The following is a 27,827-nucleotide window of genomic DNA, read 5'->3' on the forward strand; positions in this document are numbered from 1 at the left end:
CTTTTAGACGTAATTTTCCACTATAAATAGATAGCAACAATAGTGCTTGCTTGCTTAAGATAAAAAAAAAAGGTAATATTGTTAATGTTATACCTACTTGAGGTCTAGTAAATAGTAACCATTATTTTTTGAAAGAAGGACAAGAAGTTTAAAACATTGTATTCATATATAATATATATAATATGCAAAAGATAAGACCAAGCTATCGTAAAATGGGAAGAATAACCTTTCGACAGAAATATTGAATGCGCATGCATACTGTCATGTGCAAAGAGCTAAACATCCATGGTCACACACACACACACACACACACACACAGACACAGAGAGAGAGAGAGAGAGAGAGAGAGAGAGAGAGAGAGAGAGAGAGAAAGCAAGTTTTTGCCCTCCGATACCCGAAACAGTCTGCCGGAACATCTTCACTCCTTTCTAGCCTCGCTCGTCTATAATTTCCTGCTATTTTGCCTGTCTCTGTACAAACATCTGTTTGATAATAATAATTTAATAGCATAACATGCTGCGATAAGAAATCTTACTATCTAAGTAACTTGGTAACCGAATATTTATTTTTTCTAAATTTCAGTTTATCAGTAATGAAGTTCTTTGTTTATGACTTGTAGCTGTAATAGAACTTCTTCCCTATATCAACTCTATACTTTAAAATTGCACAAGTTTCTTTTGCTTTCTCTAAAAAGAGTAATTTCATAGATGCAAGGTTGTTTTATCTATTGAAACTAAACCAATCAATATTTTGTTTGCAGCCTACCTACACGACAGACAAAGTGTTTCCATGACGACCAAAATCAAACTATCTCCATTCACAACCACGTGCATTGCTGCGATCGCTCTTCTGCTTTGCGTCACTTACGGTAAGTGGATACATTTTTTCTTTTAGTTTTTCTTTCAATATTTTCATTTGCTTTATTCTATCGAAATGCAGGTTTGATTTCACATTAATGCAATGCAATTACAATGAAATCAAAATACTCACACACCACACACACACACACACACACACACACACATATATATATATATATATATATATATATATATATATATATATATATATATATATATATATATATATATAATAATAATATAGTATTAGTGTGTGTGGTTTTTAGGCCAAAACTCCTTTATATACAGGGTGTTTCAAAACCAACACCGACAACGTTTGGGAGGTAATTCCTGACACCAATATACAAGATAAGACAAAAAGTATAGACCAACTTGGGTGCGCAAACGCTTCATTTTGGAGTTAAAGGCTGCCAAAAACATGAACAAGTGAACTTTAAAAGGCCATAGATCCAAAACTATGGGACTTACAGTAGTCGGCTCAAGACTTCACTTAGGAATTAGTGTGTACTCTATCCAAATATCCATGTTTCAGAATCTCGTGGTATTTCCGCAACAGTTTTTATAGAGGTAGTTAGTGAGTGATTTAAATTATATGCCCGTAGCCAAACTCCCTCTATAAAAAAAAAATGCTTCGTGAGTACCTTAGGATTCTGAAACATGTATTTTTGGATAGTGCACATGTTCGTTCCTAAGTGAAGTCTTGATCCGACTACGGTAGGTCTCATAGTATTGAAGCTATGGACCTTTTGAAGTTCATTTTTTCATGTTTTCGGCAGAATATAACTCCGAAAAGAAGGGTTTGTGCACCCAGGTTGGTCTATACCTTTTGTCTTATCTTGTATCTTGGTGTCAGGAATCTCCTCCCAAACGTTGACAGTGTTGTTTTGAAACACCCTGTATTCATTTAACCTGGTATGTTCTTGTATTCATTTGCCCGGGAGACCAAGAAATCTCAAGAACTACGTGATGAATCACAACTTTGGCCAGGGCCCAGGGTATAGGAGATCAAAAGTTAGGAATCAGATTTGTTGATTGACCAGTTGATCCCAAGATATGGCTCCCCAATGAATTTCAATGGGGGGGGGGGGGGTTATTATAAATGAATTGCCCCTTGGTAGCATGCAAACTAATTATACTTATCTTGGTTGCGTACCATTCAGTTACTATCAATATTCTAACCAAAATCCTATACGTGCTTTATACATTGACAGTGCTACTTCGGTTTTTCTACAGTAACGTTCAAAAGTTTGCTATTCTTCCGATAACATACTCTGTCGGACTACCTGAACTATCCACTAATTTGAGTATTATATGTACCAAATTGTCTTTGAGTGAGGGGTTAACAGAAATCAAACTGTTTAAGTAAAAGATTGGGAAAGAGCAGTGTACTGGGAAGATATTCTTTTTCTTTGCAGATCAGTTTTTGAGGTGGGAGGGGAAGTCTCAATAAATATGAGTCTATTGTATTTTCATTCATGAGTTAGGTGCTCAGGGAATTGATTGCTTCTAAGTTTTTTTTTTTTCGGTTATGTATCGACTTCGACTCCAAACAAAAGTAGAATCCACTGATTAGAGAAATCATATATAAGTGGATAGGGTGACCAAACTCTTGATATATTAACTGGACAAATCTTACATTTGAAGCCTGTAACTGAAAAAAAACTATCATATTTATTTATGGGTATCAGCAAATAAAATAGAAAGAACACAGAATAGCGATTAAATTCGATAATGTTAGTTACTATTTGCGACATACCTACAAATATACCGTATGCCCCAGCGCCATTATTAAATTTCGGAACAAGATCAGTGCAGAAAAACTGCTTTCTTAAAGGTACTCCCTTAGTCAAATATATAAGTAATATCAAAGTTTTTGGTTTGTCAGAATTTTTACAAAAACGGCATCTGCTGAATAAGAATAAAAGATCGTCAAAAATATCATCTCAGATCAATGAAGACTCATCTGATTATTTATTAGAAGTTGAATATTGTTTCCTCTGTGTGTCGTACTTTTTGACGTAAAATCCTTCTTTCTGAGCATTGGTCATATTATCACATGCGTATATCTTTAGTAACAAGATAGAGTAATGTTAGATTTTTGCTCCATCACACTGGATTGGGTTTCTGATTATAATAATATAATGTATTTCATTTACGGAACATAAATGGATAGAACGAAGTTAATTTGTAATGGACTTTTGAAATGTTAGTAATCTCTTCATCCTTTAGTAACGGTATTGTAGAAGGCAGAGTTTGAATCAGGTTTATTCTGTTTTACGACAAGGGAAAAAAATCTTGATATGAGCTTAAATACTTCCATGGCAAGAAAGAAATTATTCTTTGACGAGCCGGGGAATTACTTGGGAGGAGGTAATGTGTCTCATCCTCGCCGTTAATTTGAATCCTGGAAATAAGTAATCGTGAGTAGTAAGATTGTTAGGAGGGAGATTAAATATTGTTTAATACGTTCATCTATATATTAGGATACAGAGCAGGAAATTATCATCTTACAAGAACAGACAATGTTGCTGTAATGACTGATTATTGAATATTATTTTCCAACAGTCTAAAAGAACTCATTTTGGTTTTCGTTCCTTAATAAAATGAATTAGTTTCATAGCCGTTCGTTGTTTTGTCTTATTTTATGCATATAATTTTATAAACTTGGAGGAAATATTTGTGTGTTCATATATGTAAATAAAATCTACTGATATTAGCCAATATTTCTTGGAGATTATCCATCTCTTGCTTTCAAAGGTACACAACTTGTTTAATACGCTTTTCACCCTAACAAAATTTTAGATACTAATATTTTTACTAACGAAGTACTTGCAAATGAATAAATATTTCTCGTTTACTCTCCTTTTTAAGAAGTGCACGGAGTTTTTGCTTCATTCCATCAGAAAGTAGTGACATGTGTTAATTTTTCTTTAATTTTTAAACTTTCTTTTGAAATGTTCAATTTTCAACGAGTGCGTTATTCTTTGGTGACACCATCAGAGAATGTAATTTTCTAGGGAACTTCTGTGTAATGTTTCAACAGTGTATTTCTATGTATTACATGTTCTGCGTAACTCGACCAATGACGTTGAGTATTGATCGTGACTAGGTAAGTAAGAATCTGTATAAAACAAATACAAATATATAGGTCTATATATCTAATCATATATCAGGTTGTTTAAAAAGTATTGAGCTTTGAAGGTCAAAATTGACAATACATTTATTGTCATTTGAAAATATCCATATGAAACCATATACGCACTATATTTTTTGTTGATGATCTACCATTCTTTCGGCAACACCATAACCCCGTCGCTATTGAACTTCTGGTTTCTGATCCAAAAAAATGTGACATGTATTTTCCGCAGGCCTCTTTTGAAACTAACACCATTCAAGGAATTCTGCAGAGACCTAAATTCATACCATGACTGTGCCATGTCCGGGCTATACGGTGGATGTATTAAAGCTACCCAGCCAAGTTCTTGTAATTTCTGAGGAGCCATTAAAGATATGAGGTCTATCCTAGTTGACGTGGTATACAACACCGTTTCTGCTGTCCAGTTCCGGTTGTTTCTTGTGAATTGCTAGTTGCATTTGTGCTATTTGTCGACAGTACAAGTCCAAGTCTATTGTTCAAATCCGATAGCAGCAATTCGTAATACAAGATGCCCTTCTAATCCCATCAAACGCACACAACCTTTCTCGGAAACAGTCGGCTTCGCCACATATTGTGGAACATCTCCTTTTATCAACCGATCTTTTTCGCATATCGTTTTTGTAATTTATCCACTTTTCATCACCCATGATCAACCGCTTCAAAAATGGCTCGAGTTCGTTACGTTTCAGTAGAAATGCGCAGACACAAATTTGGTCGAATAAACGTTTTCAAGTCAGATTATGTTGCACCCAAACATTGAGCTTGTTTTTATAGCCGTCATTTTCCAAATGGTTTAACATTGATTAGTGATGGACATTTCGGATCATTGGCGATGTTGTGACTGCTCACATACCGGTATTACTCGACTTTTGCCAGAATATCATACATTTTTTCTGTGATTGATCGCCCTTATGAGGAGTATCTTGGACATCGAAACTTCCAGAACGAAAGCGATTGAACCATAGTTTTGCTTATGCTTTTGATAACATATCTTGCCCATAAAAGGCACAAATTTCTTCACGGGGCTATGTAGCATTTGTATCTTCATGGAAATTGAAAAATGTACACAGTTCTGAAGAAAAGTTTACTAATCTTCACGGCGCGGTATCTTAAATCTGATTATAAGAACTTCAATTATCAGCTGTCGAATTACATTAGGCTTGATCCACTGAGACTCATATACCCTCTGATTTGGTACACTAACATCACCTCATGCGTAAAAGGCTTAATATATATATATATATATATATATATATATATATATATATATATATATATAGATAGATAGATAGATACATAGATAGATACATATATATCTATATGTATATATATCTATATGTATATATATATATATATATGTATATATATATATATATGTATATATATATATATATGTATATATATATCTATATGTATATCTATATGTATATATATATATATATATATATGTATATATATATATATATCTATATATATATATATATAATATATGTATATATATATATCTATATGTATATATATATATATCTATATGTATATATATATATCTATATGTATCTATATGTATCTATATGTATCTATATATATATATATATGTATCTATATATATATATATGTATATATATGTATCTATATATATGTATCTATCTATCTATCTATCTATCTATCTATATATATATATATATATATATATATATATATATATATATATATATATATAATGTATATATTTAGACTATCTAATATGTTGGTATAAAATAGTTCCTGTGTTCCCAATTCTGCTCCAGAGTTTTCATTTCCACAGTGCTTTTCTTTCTTACACTTTGCAATATTTAGCATCGCAGCACAGAAATGGCAATATTTATACAATCTACAAAATATATAGTACGTATATTGAGGTTATTCATGGGAGAAATTGTTAGTTTTTTCGCTGCAAGTTGTTGCACTTATAATGACGTCAATCCTTATGACCTTCATTGTCTCGTTTGAAAAGGCAAAGAATATGAAGATATACTTTCTGAATTGGTTACTAGTGCTCAATGAAAGAAAAGAAGTTTCAATAAGTATTAGTCAAAGAATATTTGTTTAAGGAGATAAAACTGAGAAACTTGGCATTAAAATAGATCTTTGACTCGGTTAGTGCACATGTCAGCGCAGACTTTTAGTTCTTGAGTTATGGGCTATCATATTTTGGGTTTAAATTTGTCTTTAAAAATTTATTAATTGGTGTTTAGGAAGGAATTAGAGATTATACATGGAAAAAACTTCTTAAACGCTAATTTAAAGGTTAAACATTAACCTGTTAAGTGTTAGCGGAATATTTGCGTACAATAAATGTTTGCTAAAATCAATGAAGAATTAATTCTTTCTGCAGATTAGAAACATATTCGTTTCTTTCATCTTTCTTTATATTTTCCTCCTTATTTCATTACACAAGCTGACTAAGGCTTGGTAATTATGGCAAAATTTCATAAGCACACTCCATTTGAGGCGCCTAGTATCAAAAGACGCGATTTTTTCTTTTTTCTTTTCTTTTTTTTTATGCCAAAATTGAGTTACTACTTGTTATATGTTTGATCTAAGGCAATTCTATGGAAACAGAATTTTGTTTAAAAGCTTAATATTTCATACTAAAAACTAGTCCAAATATGGGACTTTGTATGCGTGTATATGGAGCTTCACTGCACGTTTTGCGAGATTACTCGAAACTAAGCGAAATGGATGTGGCGGACTGTGATACTAGGCGCCTTTATTTATTTATTTATTTATTCGTATTTATACTTAAACAGGAGTGGCTTAAATTATAGGATTATCACTAATATAGTTTAATGTCCCACGATTATGCTCTGAAATCAAGCGAGGCGATTATGATGAATGAGAGTAAAGAAATTGGTGGAATTATGAAAGTGAGAGGAAACGAGAGAATCCCGACAAAATCCACAGACGTGTTTCTCCTCCACAAAGCCCTTGGTACAATCCGCGGCAAAAAACCTGCAACATGAGCATATAAGTTTATTGTGAAATAACGAAGTCTTTTGCTCCAAAATAAGTGTGCACGGGAGGAGGCCGAGGTTTATCCTGGCGTGATTCGTTCCACTTAGACGTTATGTTCATTCCCTGTGCTGTTAGGCGTAGTTTCACAATAAACTTACATCCTCGTGTTGCAGGTTTTTTGCCGCTGATTGTACAAGCCGGATAAAACTAGGTGACGTAAGATGCTACTTCAAAGAAGAAAGAACCGAAACAAGATAATAATGAAAAGATATAAGGGAGGAAAATGCTACAAATGCAAAAGTAGTAGAAGTAAGAGATATCACATGATGATAACGCCGTATACAAATTCTGAATACTGAAACAAATCTATATCTAAACTGTATATAGGTGTTGCGTTCTGTCAAAATATAGCCTTAATCCCTACGATAACACAACTTTTATGCATAGAAAAACCTTGAATAATTTTATATATTTGTTTATTTTAGTACTGAATAATACCTATGGAACGCTTTATAACAGATAATAGTTATTAGGTCTCTACAAATATAATTTGCTAAAAGTGTATGTAGCAGAAGCGGATCATGTGGTCTGTTTGCACCATGCATTTCCACTTGAATAACTATTTATGCCATTCACTAGCCAGAAGCAGAAAATAAGAAGAGGTTTGAATCTGCAAACCTAATATTGCCTTGATTTACGTGTCTGACTTCCCACCCACATAAATAAGCAGAGGTCTTTCCAATGTTTTCAAACAGATGTTTGAATCTGCTGCATTATATTTATTGCTAACAAAGTGATCTCGAAAAGTGAAAAGAAAATACATACACCAGAAAAATTGTCTGTTATAAGCATTGATTTCAGCTTCCGCACAGAATTTTTAAAGAAAAAGGGAAAGTAAGACAGTTGAATCTACAATGCTAGAGAACCAATGCATCATCAGCCAAAAAACGAGTGGTAAAGAAAAATCTGCTGAATCGTAAATCGCACTTTTGTCCTTCGTGTCGAACCTACTGTCACTTTTATTAGTTTTTTAGTAATACTTGTCATAAATCTCCCTCAACATAGTAATAAATATTCTATTCTATTCACGAAAAAAAGGATGCTGACGCATGAAAATTTTACGATTGTCTAAGATATTATCAATATAGTGAGAAGTTTTCTTGATAAAATTCTTCCTGAAACACTTGTTCACTCAATAAAAGACTTCGAGACAAATCACATTTTCTGGGAGTATTTGAAAAATTGGTTCTAATACTTCTTTCAACTTCGATATATATAATATATAAATAGAATTTCTGATTTCGAAGAAAGTTTGTGCTAAGTAAAATCAATATTACATTGTAATTAGAGTCCGGATTTTTATTTAATATCAACCCCCTAAATATGTACATAAATATGTAAAAATGTAAGGAATATGTAATATTATATAGGAATATGTAATATTATATAGGAATATGTAATATTACATGTTATATATTTATGAAAACGTAATATTAACACGCGTATGAGTATGCAATATTTAAACGAATTATGAAAATAAAGAGGAAAATCCACTACACTTTATCCTGCTTAATACAAGTCCCCTAATGAAGTGAAATACTTGAACAGCTGAGACAGCCATACGTCACTGACGTGACTGATTGCAGGAGAATAAAAATCAGATGCGAATGAAGGAAGATGTGAATCGGCTAGAGAGAAACAGGAAAGCCCCAAGAAAGACAATGCATACGGCATTTGTACGTCAGAAATCTCATGTGGTGTGGTGTGGTCCCGTTTCAAATCTAGAACCTTTTACACTAAATGCGCATCGGTCACCACGGTCCAATCTTGAAATGAATTATACGCAATATACAAATTTAAATACTAAAAGCAACTTAAGACGAAATGTATTGTTTTATATATATTTATATCATGCAGGGAAAAGCAGTCCTATATCTTTTAAACAATACCAGCTGAACTAAGATTGAAGAATATTTCCACTATTGAACATTTTAAATTTGAAATAAAGTACTTACAAAAGATGTGCCTGCAGTTCAACTGTGTGTTGTTGCACAATGAGTTACGAGGTACATTTCCAAATGTTCAGAAGTAAAATTTTGTCGGCGATCGGATAAAATATTCTTGTATGCAGAGAATGATCTCTCCACATCACATGAGGTAACAGGAGCGTATTTCAACAGGGGGATGTAGTTGGGGGGAAATATCTTCAGGGGTTCTTGTTTCACCACTGAGAATCTCACACACTGCCAATACACTGAGAAAAATCCATTATCCGGACAGCGGTATATTGTACAAATACAAGGATTCGTTACGTTTACTAAGGAAATCTGTACGGAGCGTACTTTATCCATATACTACATAGGTACTGCCTTTTACCCGCTTAGATATTACATCATGTCGCTGCAGGATGTCTGATATCTAACAATCTTCCGTATTTTACATACGTATACGTATGTTAAATACTTCAGCTATATGTTAAATACGTCCATCTGTGTGTGAGATCCAGGCCGCCTATAGACACCTCTTTCTTTCGCCATGGCTGACGTCATTGAACTACCGTCTTTTGCTTGCGAAACGAGGTTGTTTACAAACTGAAAAGAAGATAGGAAGGAAACAAATGCTTGGGTAAGTACACTAGTTAACTATTACTTTAGTTAAATATTCCATTAATTATATATTCTTTTAGTGTAACTTGCTTTAATATAGTACTAAGTAAGTAATGTAGTTTATGACTACAATTCTTACTATTGTAACTCGTAAATGATTGAGGAGAATGGAATGGGTGAATCTGAATTTTGAAAAAACTTTGAATATTAATGTTTTGAAACATATTATGTTTCAAGGTATTACCTGACCAGGATATTAGTGCGGTTTTTGGAGGATGGCGCTGCTGTTGTGTTTACATCAGTTTCTTGGTAAGCGCGGTGGGACAGGGGAGCGGAGAGCGTCACCCTGCAGTGTATTCAACGATTTTTGAAAGTTGCAGTTTACATGTGATTAAGTAGCCTAATTCTTTGCGCTTAATAAAGAACGCCATAAACTATATAGTAGTTATTGAATGCAAGAATGGTTCATCATTCCTGCAATAATGCAGATGTATTGTGAATAATGACATATGCACGGAAATTAACAATTTGAAAACAACATAGCACGTAAATGTGTATAAAAATTGATTACGTTTTATTCGATTTCATTATAGAACAGGTGCAACCTGTAAAACGCGGGATTGACGATGCCAATGACTAAAATATTAATGTATGATTGATAGCTTAGAGATTTGCACAATACCTTGTATCTGTAAGTTTAAATCAAGTTAAGGTTCGCGATTCTTGTGTTTGTTTTAACTGTATGTTTATCGGTTGACAAATAAATTATTTTCTCGAGTTTTAACCAAGGAAGAATTCCGATACGTTTCCACTCGAGAACTGTGGAAGTCCTCCTCGTTGATCTATTGGCTAGCGCATGTGTGTGCCTTTGCTGTATGTTGTTCTGGGTTGAAATCCCAATGAGCCCAAAAATTAATTTTACAATCCTTCACTTTCATTAGTCATCTGTCTTCTTTACCATACAGAGCATAATTATGGGATGTTAAACTAAAGAAATTTCATTTTTTTTCTTTTTTTTATGACCATAAACCCTTTGGGGAAAAAGGAGGTGAAGAAGAATTTTCCCTTCATTTTCTTTAAAGGGCTATTGGATAGCTTGCCTTTCGAGATTGGCTTGTAAAATCTGATTATAATGCATCTTTTTTTTAGGATTATTATCGAAATACAGCCTTTTGGTAAATGTGGAATAAAAGTATTGATAAAACATCAGCGTATGAGTAACGTAAGCGTAAGTATCATTGCTCCAACACATAATAAATTCACGACCTTTATTTTTGAAAACATAAATTCCCCTTGAATTCCGTCTGAATTTCTTTCAGACTCTAGGTTTCAGGTGACAAAGAATTAACTCTACTAACTGTTTTCACACAAAAAATAATTTTAAAACTTGGGGGAGGTACCTGGGAAATGTGTTTTGTATGTTTTCTTTTTTAATACGTATTTTTTTTCTGAATTTCACTGGAGCTACAAGGAACTTTCAATTGTCTGGTACCCCACTTAAACTTTAATCGCTCCCCTACCGCCCGCAATGTAACATTGGGTATTTTTTTTAGTAAAGTTTTCGAAATATGGCAGAAATACTGGATTTTTAAATTACCAAACCATGCTAAGTAATGACAGGTTAGACATCAGAGAAAGTTATCTTTTTGTACAATTTCAATCAGGGGCGGATCCAAGTCTCCTTCGGAGGTGGTTAGGAGTGTGGCGATCAAAGATTTTCAGTTTCTCTCTGACCGGACTACAGCACATCCGAAAATAATTTCAATGCAAAATAATGTTGTTACTCAAGATACTGCTTAGACAATTGATCGGAGATCACGTGGTCCAACTTGGTCTCAATTTTGAATACATCTTATTTCAAAAGTACGCAATAGAACTTGCTTTAAACAATGAAAGCACAGTTGCCAAAATATAACTTTGATTCACAAAGATGAACTTCGATGTTTTGTTAATAGGAGAAGTAGGAATTCCTTACACTCGAATGCTACCAAATTCTTAGTGTTTCTTTGTACAACACTGAGGTTAGTTTATTCGCAAGTTATTGCCAAATTAATATGAAGGTTGTATGTATTTTGTTTGCAAGTCCTTTAAAATGTTCTGGAAATAACTTACACAAGTTTTGAAACAGTGTTTGCCGTAACTTGATCATATGCGTGAAGGGGTTTATTATGAACAGGACAAAAATAACAGTGATAGATTAATTACAAGTAATCTAGTTAGAAACACTGTTGTTTGTATTTTAGTTCCAAAACTGGCCACCCGCACTCGTTTGCTGGTCAGATAATAGCAAAATGAATGTTATGTGTTTATTCATTCCATTTTATATGTGACGATTTATTACTTGGTGCAGATTTACTACAGGACTGCTTAACATAATTGCTAATAAACCGTTTTCAGCGCGGAAATTTCCTTGTGTAGTGAAGATTTAGGATTTAGATTTCTGGGCTTTCGGCATCAATGGCCTTGTTACCCCATATGAGGGATGACTTTCCTCGGCGAGTACACTATCCGGGGAAAGGAAGGGAAGAAAGGATTGGGGAAGGAAGAAAACGGCCTGGGACCTATATGTTAGGTACCACTCCGGCATTTGCCTGCTGTGAATGAGGAAAACCCAAGGAAACCTCATTCAGGATGGCTGGACTTAAAATCTTTTGATACTTTTTCGACCGAGTTCTCCCCCGGGATCGAACCCGGAACCGTTCGCACAGAAGGCGAGAGCGCTAGCGACTACCCTACGCGGGGCCACTTGTGTAGTCTAGAAAACTCATTTTTACTTGGATATTTGCAAATTTTTTTTTTTTTTTTTTTTTTGCTTTTAATTTAACGCCCCATGATTGTACATCAATGTAAGAGAGAAGGTGACAATGAGATACATGATAATGGTGGAATCAAGAAAATGTAAGGAAACTGGAAAGTCTTAAGAATAACCACACCTACAGTGTTCACCAAAAGGCTATTTGTCGGGAGCAGGAATCGAACCAGGGACCTAACGCGTCAGAGGTAAGCGCTCTACTACAAAGCTTTCTTTTGTTTAAAGAACTTGTTTACATTGAAATATATATATTTTACGAAGATACTGACATATTTTACAGCCTCACTGAAAAAAAAAAAGTAGTCAGGGAGAGTTTACTTGTCAGATTTTTATTTTTTAATTTAATTTATTTTTATTTTTATTTATTTTTGCTTTGTTATGTTCCCTAGTTAATTAATGTTTGGGTTACTGAAAATTAAAACCTTTTTAGTATTATTGTTATGTCATCACTTTGGAACCAAAAAAGTTAGATTTTTTTTCTTGTGTTTTCATATAGGAAGTTGGTAAGTTTGTGCCTTAGCATTGGTTTGGTTTCTAGAACGTAATTGAAGGTCATGTTGAGTTGAGTCTTGGCGGGTTTAGAGTTCGTGAAGTGTCAGGCACTGCTTGTGCCCCTGTCTTCTGTCTGTGATGTTTCCTGGCTTTGGGCTGTGAGGTATTTATGTTGAGGAGTACCAACGCAGGCCGCGTGATATACAGGTAGCTTCAACAGCTACGAGTGCCAGGTGTTCATCTTTCGTTACGGCGTGACTAATGCAGTATAGTACTAGGTTCAAATTCTATGGGTGGTAAAAATGGTCGTGGTGTGGTAAGAAATACAACGTAATTGTTATTAGTTTATTAGTGTTTCTTCATAGTATAGTTTCACTATTTCTAGAAGGAATTAAGTATTAACGAAGTAATAAATAAGCAAAAGCACACTTTGATTGGCGTTAACTATTTCTCATACTCCATTGAGAATGTTTTGATCCTCAGTTGCGCAAACATCCAGTGTGCGTTTTTTTGTTTGTTTACACTGCCTTATAGATGAGCTTCCTCGTGGCTAAGTGGTTAGTGAACACGCCTTTGGCGTGGGACACCCGGGTTCGATTCCCGGCCGGGGGCCGCGGTGGCTCAGTGGTAGAAAGTTCACTCTGGTGCTTGGGGTCCCGGGTTCGATCCCAGCCCCGCCAAGTGAACCTTGTGGTGGACAAACACCGTGTGCGTGGGTTTTCTCGGGGTTCTCCCGTTTCCTCCCACTTTCTTCATTCCACTATTTAATTCATTACTCATCACCGTCTCCATTAGCCTAACCATCATAACCGTAGGACATAAAACTCAAAGATTTCATTTCATTTTTTCGATTCCCGGCCGGAGCTTATGTGGTTCGGATTCCACGTTAATCTGTAGGTCCACGTCTCATACAGCCTTGCTGCTGAAAGGAACGTTAAAATCAAATCAGCACTGTTTTACAGATGCAATTGTTCGATTCCGAGTTCGAATGAAGCTTTTTACGGGCAGGGGGCGACTTTTATATATACAATCCAAGGATTTTAGTTATTAGTCAGTGATGCAATATATAGACCTATATATATTACAAAATTGAAAGTGACTATGTTTGTGACTCTTAATCTCTTAAGAGCTGCGGTGGCTCAGTGGTAGAGCGTTCACCTCCGGTACTTGGGGTCCCGGGTTCGATCCCAGCCCCCGTCAAATGAACTTTGTGATGGACAAACACCTTGTGCGTGGGTTTCCTCGGGGTTCTCCCGTTTCCTTCCACTTTCTTCATTCCACCATTTCATTCATTGCTTATCATCAGCGTCTCCTTTAGCCTAACCGGCATAACTGTGGGACGTAAAACTCAAAGGTTTCATTTCATTTTTTCTTAATCTCTTTGGAATCTTGTACTTAGGTTCACAGCGGAAGCGACGAAATAACTCGACTCATCCATTGTAGCTCTCTTCGCAACCAGTTTCCAAAATGTTGGCAATAAGTTTGCGAAACGGGATATGACGACTCCAATTTTGGGTGAAAAGTCGCTATAAAAAATAATAGAGAAATTCATTGTCTATAAGCATTGTTTTAAAGTTGTAGATGTAAACTAAACAATATGTTCTACTCACTGGCGCAAATTCGTGGGGGGGGGGGATGACGGATAAATGTCCCCTCCAATCTTGGAACTGAGGGGGACTTCTCCCCAATAATCCGATTTGAAATGTGTTTTTTGGGAGAAATTTGATTATTTTTGTCCGATTGCTACAAAGGAACGTGAGATAAAATAGATGTCCCCCAGAATAAGCCTCAAATCTGCAGCCTCCCAACGCTGAAGACAACTCTGATCCTCCACAACATTGTTTTTCAACTTCATAAGTATTTTGGACATCGCCAAAAAAAGTATGGTAACGGTCTTACCCCCCCCCCCTTCCCCCAATGTTGAAGACAGATTTGCGCCGCTGGTTCTACTCACATCTTTGTAAATAGGGCGCAACCAATCCTTTAATTCAGGGATCATTTCAGGTTGTTTCGGGTACTTTTGTTCATATTGTGGTCAAAATAGTTCCGAAATAATTAACACTACAGTACTTACGTTAAGCAATTTTTTTGTAAAAGAAAAAGTGCAGAATAATTAAAAGACCCCAAAGGACAAATATAACAAACATCTTCTTCGCCTTTATTCACGCAATCTATAGCTAATCTTGTTGCTATCGGTAATGATGTATTACGTGTGTTTCTCAACGGAAACTCTGCGAACTAAAGGACATCAAGTTTGTAGTTGTTCTTCGTTAGAGGGCAAGGGTAACATAACAATGCAGGATTGTGGGGCAGTGAGTATGCTGTATTTCCAAACTCTTCATCAGTTGCGCTGATTAAAACAAACAAACAGAAAAAAAGAACGTAAAAACTGTTTTGAACTAATAATGCTTCTCTACAGATGAACATTTTGTTTGGAGCAAAAAGTCGCTAAATGTGTAAGTAGGTAAATCGTCATTTAAAAATCACCCAAAAAAGTCTCCAATCGGAAAAAAATATTTTTTGTCGCTATCGTAGGGCGACCATACGTCCCGTTTTGACCGGGACAGTCCCGTTTTAGTGGCGTGTCCCGGCCGTCCCGTCAGTAGATGGAAAAAGTAGTATTCGTCCCGTTCTATGTAAATGAAAGAAGTAAATAACAAACCCAGTATCTTTACTCCTTTTAAAAGTATTAATAATTAATAATAACAAAGAGGCAAAAATTGAACTGAAATTCCCTATATTAAACATACTCTATAGTTCGCAGTACTGCTCGAAAGGCAGCAGAGGTTTTAGCAGTTGGTTGTGTGTTGAACAAATTTCAACGTGTCTTTCCTTTTTCATAAGTACCCGCTCTGTAACAAAGAGAGAGAGGAGGAAATCTGATATCAAGGCACAGATAAGAACAAAGGTAGATCTAAAAGTCTAGGGTTGCAAGAACCTGTCCCGTTTTTAACTGAAAATTTTATGGTCAACCTACGCTATCGTTGAGGTCGAATTCCCCTTATTTAGCGACTTTACCCAAAATTGGCAACATTGACCCCCACCGAACAACCAGGGTTGAATTCAGGGGGTAGCCCGGGGGGAATCTCCCCCCCCCCGAAGAAAATTCATTCCCCCCCGGAGAAACTCCCAAAATTTCAGTCACAAAATGTAGAAATTACTTCACCCAATTATTTGCTTTTCTTTCCGTGTACGTGCAGACGAAATCCGATCTCTCAATATACATATAAATGACGCAGACCCATTCTATATAAATGTTAACATGTAACATCTAAGATAGAATACCAAATAGTGAATAAAACTTGTATTTCTTAACGCTATGACTGAGTTTGGCAGAACATGAAATTGTTAACTGTTGAAGAAAGGTTTGTATTTTAGTAGGTACTATACTCTCGCCCTATATTATATATTAGTAGGTAGCACTAGCACAGGTTGAGATACGAAAGGAAAGATAGGGAAGATCTTTCGATCATTCCATATAATCTCTCATGTCAGCAGACTTCAGTTCTTGAAAATATACAGTTCCTACATTATTTGAAATAGGGCGCCTAAATCCCATTTCTCGCATCGGAAGTAACAGACGTAAATGTGTTTTACGATTGTTAAAGTAAACACATCTTTCTTTAATTAAAAATAATTCAGTTAAAGGGTGAGATTCAGTGGGCGTCATTTAGAGGGATCAGGGAGGAACAGTTATCCCTCCTTGATTAGAGACTTATTTGGTCTAGGAATTAATTCGTGCGGGTGGACAAGAGATGGCGCAACGAACGGAGCGTCCCACAGTTCCGTGTATCCACACATGTGTTGCAAACCCCTGTCATCGCGTATCGTTCGTAGTATAGGGCAGTGGATTAAAGCGTCAACAACACCAGTTTGTAGTTAAGTGAACATGGCGCAATTTGTGCCTGATAAATTGTTTTTGCGGGGTGTCCTGCTGCATTACTTTAACATGCAGAAAAGTGCGACTGAATGTCATCGTATTTTGGTGGAAGTGTATGGTGACCATGCTCTAGCCGAGCGAACGTGTAAGAAGTGGTTTGCACGGTTTAGAAGTGGCGATTTCGGCTTGGCAGACCAAGAGCGAGCTGGACAGCCAAAAAAATTTTAAGACGAAGAATTGACAGCATTGCTCGAGCAGGATTCGTGTCAAACGCAGGAACAACTTGCAGCAGCATTAGGCGTTGATCAAACAACAGTCTCCAAACGCTTGAAAGCCATGGGAATGATTCAAAAGATGTCACATTGGGTTCCACATGAATTGAAAGACAGAGACGTTGAAAGACGAAAAACCATTTGCGAATTGCTGCTTCAACGACAGAGCAGAAAGGGGTTTCTGCATCGAATTATTACGGGTGATGAGAAGTGGATCTATTACGAGAACCCTAAACGAAAAAAGGCCTGGGTGAAACCAGGTGAACCAGGTCCATCACAACCAAAACGAGATATTCACTGTGCAAAGGTTATGCTGTGCATATGGTTTGATATGAAAGGTGTGGTGTACTATGAGCTGCTGCAACCGGGTGAAACTATGAATGGAGAACGTTAACGACGACAATTAATGCGTTTGAAGCAAGCTCTGGCCAGAACACGACCAGAATGGGAGAACAGATATGATAAACTTATTGTTCAACATGATAACGCTCGCCCACATGTCGCAAAACCGGTCAAAACCTATTTAGAAAATGTCGGATGGGAAGTTTTACCCCACCCGCCGTATTCACCAGACGTTGCTCCTTCGGACTACTACTTGTTCGATTTCATGAACAACGATTTGATTGGACAGCGGTTTACTTCTTCAGAAGATATCGAAACATGGGTCTCTGACTGGATCGCTTCCAAGGATGAGGACTTCTTTCGCCACGGAATCCGTACATTGCCTGACAGATGGGCGAAAGTGGTGGCTAGCGATGGACAATATTTTTCTTAAGGTATTTATGTATTTTGTGTTTGTACTACAGCTTCAATGTGTGCGTACCAACCGCACGAATTAATTCCTAGACCAAATATATAGAATTTATCAATATGATAATAGTATATAAGTGAAAGATTGCTATTGAAGGTGGCCAAGATCCTGCTCAGTGCCGTTCCATGGGGGAGGGGCAAGCGGGGCGACGGCCCCGGGCGCCGAAGTAAGGGGTGAAAAATTCGGGAGGGAAAAAGAAAAGAAAAGAAGGAAAGAAAAACAGAGGAATGAAATACATGTGGACATATATAAAATGAAAGGAAAAAAGTAATGAAAAGTGCTCAAAATCAAGGAAAAGCAGGGTTTACTTTTTAAAATTTTCCCACCTTTGGCGGCTGGTCTGTCGACCTCACTCATATATACGGGGATGCCGTCGTATACTCTCGCGCCAAGCGCTGATTTTCCACGACACGGCACTAATCCTACTGAAGATTTCGTCAACTAAACTATTGATGTATATGCAGTGAAGAAACCAAGGCTAATATGTTTGATTTAGAATCAGAAGTGTGAGAAAGAATGATAACTTTTTATTAAGATATTCCTAAGTATGTTTGTTTTAGGAGAAAAAATATTTCAGTTAATTTAAATCTTTTTAAAAATTTTTATATTAGTAACAAACAGTAATTACTGAATATAGGAAATAATAAAAATAGTTACTGTAAATAGCAGTTAAAGTTTAGTGTAAACTATTTTTGCCAGTCTTTATTTAATGTTTTAGATGAAATCAAACGATTGTTTTCTTAAAATTATAATCTCATTGAATATTTATCAGCAATTAGTCTCAATATTAGGTAAGATGTGTATGTGAATGGAATTGTTAAATATGCTGCTTTCTTGAAAAAAATACAGAAAAATAACCCTCCCCCGAGCAGTTGACATTCCCCCCCCCCCGGGTGTAAATGTCTGAATTCAACACTGCGAACAACACCCCGTTATCTTTAGCCTAGTGGGACGTAAAACTTAAAGATTTCATTTCGAACAACACTCCCAGAAACCTATTGTTATACCATTCCCAAAACACCCTTTTGTACAGTTCTCCCTATTCGAAAAAAAAAAATTGTAAATAGCAGTGTTCATACATAAATATGGAACTCAATTTCCCTGAATTTTCCAGGTTTTCCAGGTATTAATTTTTCAATTTCCAGGTCTAGTGGAAGAAACTAATAGTACGAGAACACATAAATTTTAAGAATACTATATTTATATATTTGAGAATGGCCACCCTTCTCCCCAATGAACGATTGCAATTAAATATTGAGTCACAAGAAAATAAATAATTAAAATAAATAAAATTTAAGTTGAAAAATATGAAGTTGAGAAACCTACTAAGGGAATTATATAATACTTTTGTTCCATACTTGAATACATTCAAAATATACAAAAATATTGGCTTGGGGAAGAAAAAAGGGCCCGCGAGATTTTAACCGATTCTTATAGTACTCGACAACAGAAATAAATTACTGAAAGAATTTTCAAAATCGGCGCAGGTAAACATGCAGAAAATCGCATTTTCATGTACCGGTTCAAAATGGGGAAGAAAAGACGACCGCGAGATTTTAATTGATTCTTGTACACGACGAGAGAAATCGATTAGTGAAGGAATTTTCAAAATCGGCGCAGGCAAACATGGAGAAAATGGCATTTTCATGTACCGGTTCAAAATGGGGAAGGAAAAAGGTTCCGCGAGATTTTAACTGATTCTTGTAGTACTCGTCGAGAGAAATCGATTAGTGAAGGAATTTTCAAAATCGGCGCAGGCAAACATAGAAAAAATCTCATTTTCATGTTCCGGTTCAAAGTGGGGAAGAAAAAAGGGCCGCAAGATTTTAACTGATTCTTGTAATACTCGACGAGAGAAATCGACTAGTGAAGGAATTGTCAAAATCGGCGCAGGCAAGCATGAAGAAAATCGCATTTTCATGTATCAGTTCAAAATGGGGAAGAAAAAAGGGCCCGCGAGATTTTAACTGTTTCTTGTAGTACTCGACGAGAGAAATCGATTAGTGAAGGAATTTTCAAAATCGGCGCAGGCAAACATGGAGAAAATGGCATTTTCATGTACCGGTTCAAAATGGAGAAGGAAAAAGGTTCCGCGAGATTTTAACTGATTCTTGTAGTACTCGTCGAGAGAAATCGATTAGTGAAGGAATTTTCAAAATCGGCGCAGGCAAACATAGAGAAAATCGCATTTTCATGTACCAGTTCAAAATGGGGAATGAAAAAGAACCGCGAGATTTTAACTGATTCTTGTAGTACTCGACGAGAGAAATCGACTAGTGAAGAATTGTCAAAATCGGCGCAGGCAAGCATGAAGAAAATCGCATTTTCATGTATCAGTTCAAAATGGGGAAGAAAAAAGGGCCCGCGAGATTTTAACTGTTTCTTGTAGTACTCGACGAGAGAAATCGATTAGTGAAGGAATTTTCAAAATCGGCGCAGGCAAACATGGAGAAAATGGCATTTTCATGTACCGGTTCAAAATGGGGAAGGAAAAAGGTTCCGCGAGTTTGAACCGCTACGATGTATGTTCACGAATGTCCCCGTCTTCTCAAATTTAGTTAATTACTGTGACACTGAAACATGTGACACAGAGTCACATTGTGGATGACTGCAATCGGCAACCACTGCACATATACTCCTCCCGCCCCACAGTTTGATTATTTCGATCCATTCCTCACGTGTTAACGGCATGGTTCAACATCTGCAAGAAAGAGGTAAATGTAACGTTCAATTGGCAATAGCTTTTCACCAAATTAAGCTGCATGAAATCTGATTGCATATTTGACATACTGAGAAAATTCTAGTCCGTGGCCATATGTATCACATATCCCATCAATTCATAAAAATTTTGAACACAAAATTACGGTCGTCCGTGTGACGTACTCCCAAAAGGCCTAATGTGTATCACCCACCTCACATTCAATGAAACCACATCCGTGTAGAATTTAGAAAGGAACTTCTTATGATGTATACAGGATGTCTCAAACGTTCCCTGACATAGGATAACTCTGTTATTATCAGAGTTACAACAAAATGTAAGAGGAAAACATCTCGAAATATGACGTTTTCAATCTAAAGTGAACACTTTTTAAAAAAAATCGGACGAGATGTTTGTGCTGTATACTCTTTATGCACCCAATTTTAAATGAAAATGCAACGTTGTCATTTACCTGGACCCACAACATAAGTGAATGAAGTTACTGTTTGAAACGGGGGCTGGCCATCGACATGTTAGCGTAAAAGACAGTAACTTCACTCACTTACGTTGTGGGTCCAGGTAAATGGCAATGTTGCATTTTCATTTCACATTGGACGCATAGCGAGTGTACAGCGCAAACGGGTCATCCGATTTTAAAAATTCCTTCACTTTAGAATGAAAACATTATATTTGGAGACGCTTTCCAAAGTAGTATAATTTAGTTTGTTTAAATTTACAATTTAATACAAGTAGATTCGGATTTATATGCGTAGGATTTTGTATGCATCTAACTAATGAATTCTTTATTTTCATGCTTAACTTAGTGACTTGGCTTTGGACTGCAACTGATTATTGTAACCCATTATTGCTTGAGAAGAAACAAGATATCCGAATCTTCATTTGGAGAAATCAAACGTCTATTGGAAAGCTGGGGATTACAATCATTAATTTCTACATTTCAAGGTGCGTAAATTATATATTCTGTGTTTGTTGTTAAATTACTATTACTATTATTGGGTTTAGAATCAATCAAGCACTTCATGATATTTTATGGGGATCAAGATGGGTGCCGGATAGATAAGTATTTGAGCGTCAGGCTCTTATTTCTTTTCAATTTAATATTTAATCAATGATTATTTTTCTCCCTCATTATTCCACCAAATCGTATTCCAAGATCATATATCCATTTTTGATCGATATATCCATATTTTTGATCTCTTTCATATTTCTATATTTTCGATTTTTGATATTGTTTATATTTCGATATTGCTGTATTTTTCGATATTTCGAACAAGTTTCGATAGTTTGTCAATATCGATTATCTATATCTAAATTCGGATATCCCAAAGCCCTATCGAACCCCCTCCGAAATGAAGTTTTTGGCTATGGACCTGATTAGGGATGCGCACGAGACAAGACGAGACAGAATTTTTGTTACGAAATTCGAGACGAGATAGAGCTCTTCCAATAGAAACGGATCCAGTTTTCGAGACGAGACATAACTTTCGCGGCACCTTTTCGAGAGGAGACAATCTCAAATCTTTTCTCTTGCGCATCCCTACACTTGATCATGAGGTATCAAAAAAAAAAAAAAAAAAAGTTAATGAGAAATACCGGTAACATGTAAATACAATATAGGTAGCTAAAACATTTTTGTTTTCATTCTTCAATAATGCATTATTATTAATCTCAGGGGGGCGCGGTGGCTCAGTGGTAGAGTGTTAACCTCCGGTGTTTGGGGTCCCTGGTTCGATCCCAACTCGCGCCGTGTGGACTTTGTAGTGGACAAACACCGTGCTCGTGGGTTTTCTCGGGGTTCTCCCGTTTCCTCCCACTTTCTTCATTCCACCATTTCACTCATTTCTCATTATCTCCGTCTCCTGTAGCCTAACCGGCATAATCGTGGGACGTTAAACTTAAAGATTTCATTTTTTATTAATCTCTGTATTTTATAGTGTATTCTCAAGCTTAAGGTGATGTATAATTAAATTTTGAATTCAGTTAACTTATTTTGTTTCTCAGATTGTTTTTAAAATGTATGTACAAACGTTTATTTTCATTCTTGAGAGTTTAAAGTGACGTATAGTTATTAAACATAGTATTTAATATTGTACTCTTAACGTGGAAGTGATATACAGTTAACTTTTGAATTCAGTTAACATTTTTCTCTCTGAAATTGCTTTAAAAAGTATGTAAAAACGTTTTTATTTTATTTCTTGAGTGCTAAAAGTGATGCAAAGTTATTAAGCTTACTACTTTATATTGTATTCTTAACCCTAAACTGATACACAGTGCGTTTTTGAATAAATTATGTCAAGTTATTTGAGTGACGAACACTGGTAGAAAATCCTGACTACTACTGAAACATTTTGATTTTAAGGTGACGACTACTGGTGCAAGGATTTTAAAATATTGTTTTTCCTCCAACGGCTACTCCTTTTTTAATTCTAACTACATGGTCATTATAGGAAGGATCAGTGAGTCTTTCCAACTATGGTACAGCTCCGACAGATTCATGATGCTCAGAGAAGAGACAAAATAGTATGTTTTCAACCTTAAAGTGAGAACCACTGGCGTTTTTACCCTGCTATGCAAAAGTAAGTGAGTACTCCAATGGAGTTCTAATGCGGTACTTAATTTCTGCGTTTTAGATATATGGAAATACATGTCTCTAAAATGTAAAGAACTGATTTTTTTTTTTTTTTTTTTTTTTTTTTTTTTTAACTGAAAACTGCAACTCGGTAAGCCTTATGGATACCGAGGTATGGGAAAATAAACTATAGGTATGTGGGGCTTGCATACTTGACGCTACAATTCGGAAATTGAATTAAAATATGACTAACGGCTATCAAGATGTTGTCAAATAAAGGGAGGACCAACACAGTTAAGGGGTTTTCGTGTTAGATGCTAAAATTTCCGAAATCGGTCATGGAAAGTTAATAAACACCAGTAGTAATTTCATCTTAAAGTAATTAGATATCCTCATGGAGTGTTAGAACATCATGGGGTCTACCAAAATTAAATTTTAAAAGCTTTTGAAAATATAATCTGACATTTGTAAACAGTATTTGAAATATGTGTTTACCCAAAACTTCCAGCTAGTACATCTAACATCTGGAGAAACACTGTGAAATAAAAGCGTACGAGATCTTGAAATTTCGGAAACAATTATTGGTGGCAACAAACTTAAATAAGATGGTACTTCTATGGGTTAAATGAGTACCTGAGCACAATTTCGATCGAAAGATTAGTTCAGTCCTAGGTTTTCTTCAGGCAATTCCAAGGGTTCATCGAGCTGTGCAAAAGAATGAAAATTCGCTGTCAATATCTAAGATAGTAACCAAGATATAAGGAATTATATATTTTATGACGTAAAAATAGAGATCTTTACGGATTTGTACTTTTGGCTCTTTCCTATAAGAAAAAAAAAATTCAGAAAACTACTGTATATACCTTAATAGACAATTCAGTGGGCGGGGACACAGTAGCTTAGTGGTAGGGTATTTAACTAATCTTTTTTTTTGCAGAAACTATTGGAGTATTCACTTAACCTGTAGAGATACGATCATACTTAACTCCCTATTTAATTTTAAAATTAAATAAAAGGAAATATTTCAGTGTAGCGACCCACGATTATGCATTTTAGTCTCAGGGAGATTATGATTAAAGCAAGTGAATGTTGTTGACAGAATTGATGGAATGCAAAGGTGGGAGGAAAGAGAGTACCCCGAGAAAACCCACGAATACGATGTGCACTACAAACTGACTTGACCGTGGATCGAACCAAGAACCCAATACACTAGAGGTAAGCACTCTACCCCTAAGCCATCGTGCCCTCGCCCATTTAATTGTCTATTAAGGTATATACGGTTGTTTTCTGAAATTTCTTCTTCTTACAGCAAATACTCAAAAGTACAAATCCATGTGGGTCTCTATTTTTACGACGTCATAAAATGCATAATTCCTTATATCTCGCTTGCTATATTAGATATTGACAAAAAATGTTCACTTTATTTCAGAGCCCGATGAACGCTTGGAATTGTCCAAAGAAAATTTAGAGCTGAATTAATCTTTCGATCGAAATTGTACTGACGAGTCTGAGGTACTCACTCAATCCATATAAGTACCATCTTATTTAACTTTTGTTAGGATCAATAATTGTTTTCTGAAATTTCAAGATCTAATACGCTTTTATTGTATGGTGTTTCTCTAGCTGCTAGATGTACTAGCTGGAACTTTTAGGTAAATACATATTTCTAATACTCTTTACAAATGTCAAAATATATTTTACAAAACTTTTAAAATTTAATCTTGGTAGACCCCATGATGTTCTTAAACTCCATGGAAATACCTAATTATTTTAAGATGAAATTGCTACTGATGCTTATTAACTTTACATGACCGGTTTCGGAAATTTTACCACCTAACACGAAAACCCCATAACTATATGGATCCTCCCTTTATTTGACAATATCTTGATAGTCATATTTTAATTAATTTTCTAAATTGTACTGTCTAATATGCAAGCTCCACGTACCTATGGTGTCGCTTTTTATTTCACCATATTTCGGTAACTGTTAGGCGTACCGACTTGCGGTTTCGGTAAACACACACCTCTAACGTTCTTTAAAACGTTATTAAGACATATTTTAGAATATTTAGAAATGAGAGTTCTGGGAATATCATGGTACCCGAAAAGCCCCATCAGGGCGTGTGTGTAGTGTATTTAATTGAAACTACTTTTGAGGTTGTTGTAAGCCCTCGTAATTACGTTTCCGAAACTGCACCATCTAGTACGCAAACTCCACAGTTCTGTAGTGTCGCTCTTTATTTTCCCATATCTCGATATCCATAAGGCTTACCGAGTTGAGGTTTTCGGTAAACAGATGTCAGTTCCTTACATTTTAGAGACATATATTTTCATATATCTAAAAAATACAGACATTAGGTACCCCATGGTAGCCCGAACACCATTGAGGTACCCACTTACTTTTGAATGGTAATACATTTTGAGTTGTTGTTCAGGATCAATAAACACTTCATAGTTTTTCTACGTGCAACCCAAAAGTCCATACCTGACCGAACAGATTTTGTCCATTTAATCTCAAAAATGTTAAGATACTTTGTATTGTTAAGTACAACCAAATTAAGCACACTGAATATAACATTTTAAATATTTTCTGATTTTTGTTGCAGGTATTTCGTGCATCAAACCAGGATTCTGCTTGAAAGACAGTCAAAAGAAGCAGTGTAGGTTGTGGCTAAAAGTACGCCCTTTCTGAAGACAGACTCAGTTGTACTTACATTATTTTGTACGAATATATAACCCTAATAAAGATACTGTACTACAAATTATTTCTTTCTTCCATAAATTATAATAAAATATTATCTCTTGTTAAGTCATTTTAATTCTTTTTCTCTGTAATAAGAACATTATCCCTAGCAATATTTTTTATCTTTGCTATTGCGATTGGATGAAGTAAAATTCTATACGAAGCACTATTATTTCAGACATGCATTAATAACTAATGTATTGTTCTGTATGTAAGACAATGTGTATACTGAACATGTCTAGCGAAGGTGTTGTTTTAATACAGAATCTATAACTCAGCTTTTCAGTAGTCAACTTTATTGGGAATCCGAAGAAAGAAGTTAAAAAAAAAAAAAAAAATGTTGGACTTACCAGCGTGTGTGTGTTCGAATTCTGGACTAATCCAAATTATCCAGAGAAATCATTATATATTTCTTTGTTGCTATTTCAGATGTATCCTTTATCCAAGTCGTATGAAACGGAGACTTCATACATCGCTATACTTTGTATGAACTATGTTCCGTATTTACTTAATCACTTTGTAACTTTCTCTAGTGTTGACAAGGCCGCAGGTGTCAATCGAATAGTTTAGTGTTTCACTCATGTCACCTTGTGACTAAGGTACGTCCTGTCGGTATATATATGGTACTGGGTTCAATTAGCGATAAAATACATTTTTAGCGTTAAACAAATGCAAAAATCTACACGAAATGAGATACCGTGATCTCTGACTTACGGATAACACCAAGCAACTAATGGTACTGAGTGTGATTGAGTTTACTAATTACTATTTGGCTAAAATCAGTGTTCCTTTATCTATAGTTCTTTTCGTGCTTTGAATTGCAAAGTTTGAAATAACCGTTTTAAATTATTGTGTATATATATCTTCCGAGTAATTCTGAGAATCATTGCCCTTTCTTTAAGCAATGTATGAGACTGTTAAATTGCTCTTTCCTTAAAATGTTGCACTAAGAAGGATGCATCCAGGAAAGTCCAAATTTGCAGAATGTCTATAGCAGGGAAGAATAAATATGTTTAGTCGATGGCTGCACAACGCCTCCGCTGTCACCACGTTGTCACACAGCGAATACAGCGAACGTTTAAGAGTATTCTGCACTTACTATTAGGTATCGGCCTGGGAACTTTGGCGCATCTACCCAGTCTCCTTCTTGGTGTTTCATTTTTAATGGCGAGTACTGAGTAGGAATAATATTGTAAGCGAATGCGTTTCCGGCTGACACCACACTTTTAATTATTGCGACATTTAAAAAAAAAAAAAAAAAAAAAAACCTGTTAATTAAAATGTACAGAGAAGTTATTTCTGGAAAATTCTATTCAGGCCTCTTGTGGTAACAACTGCACTTTAGTAGAAGATACTATTAAGGAAAAGAATGAGGTAAAATAATCTTTATATCGTACAAGCAATGGATGATAACAGCTTAATAAATGATTGTACGTAAATCTTGTTTGAGTTTGAATATAGGATTGTATAAGGCTGTGCATTTTGCATTATTATTGAGGTGCTGCAACTAACTGCAAACCATATGATAAATTCTTACAGTAATATATCACATATTGATTTACTCTGTATGGAAACGAAAATAGTTTAATATATGGTTAACCTCCTTTGTGCCAGGGGCGGATCCAGAGGGGGGCGATCGGGGCAATCGCCCCCCCCCACAAGAGGAAACTTTCTTATTTTATATATAAATAAACCCATCCATAACAAGTTTGGAGCTCTTAAAAGTAGCAGTATTACCGCCGACCGCCCCCCCCCCCCAGAAGTCCGTCCTGGATCCGCCCCTGCTTTGTGCCCATAATTTTAAAATTAACGCTTGTGTCACTTTTCAACACTTGACTTTGCAGTAGCTTTCCAACGAATTAGCAGGAAGCCCAAACTTATAGGACACCCTGCAGGTAAATACATTTCTTTG

General features: G+C 35.7%; 1 protein-coding gene across 3 annotated transcripts in view; it reads left to right on the top strand.

The window, feature by feature from the left end:
• The window catches only part of LOC145690438 (uncharacterized), a 467,263-nt gene that overhangs the window by 270,523 nt on the left and 168,913 nt on the right, over positions 1–27,827 (top strand). For all 3 annotated transcript variants that reach the window (XM_081765329.1, XM_081765336.1, XM_081765318.1), the window contains exon 2: positions 761–868. In XM_081765329.1, the coding sequence (XP_081621455.1) occupies positions 790–868 (79 nt within the window). In that variant the 5' untranslated portion in view covers positions 761–789. The remainder of the gene's footprint in view (positions 1–760; positions 869–27,827) is intronic.

The sequence above is a fragment of the Thermobia domestica genome, chromosome 1, assembly GCF_964235325.1.
Source record: "Thermobia domestica chromosome 1, izTheDome1.hap1.1, whole genome shotgun sequence".
Classification (NCBI taxonomy): domain Eukaryota; kingdom Metazoa; phylum Arthropoda; class Insecta; order Zygentoma; family Lepismatidae; genus Thermobia; species Thermobia domestica.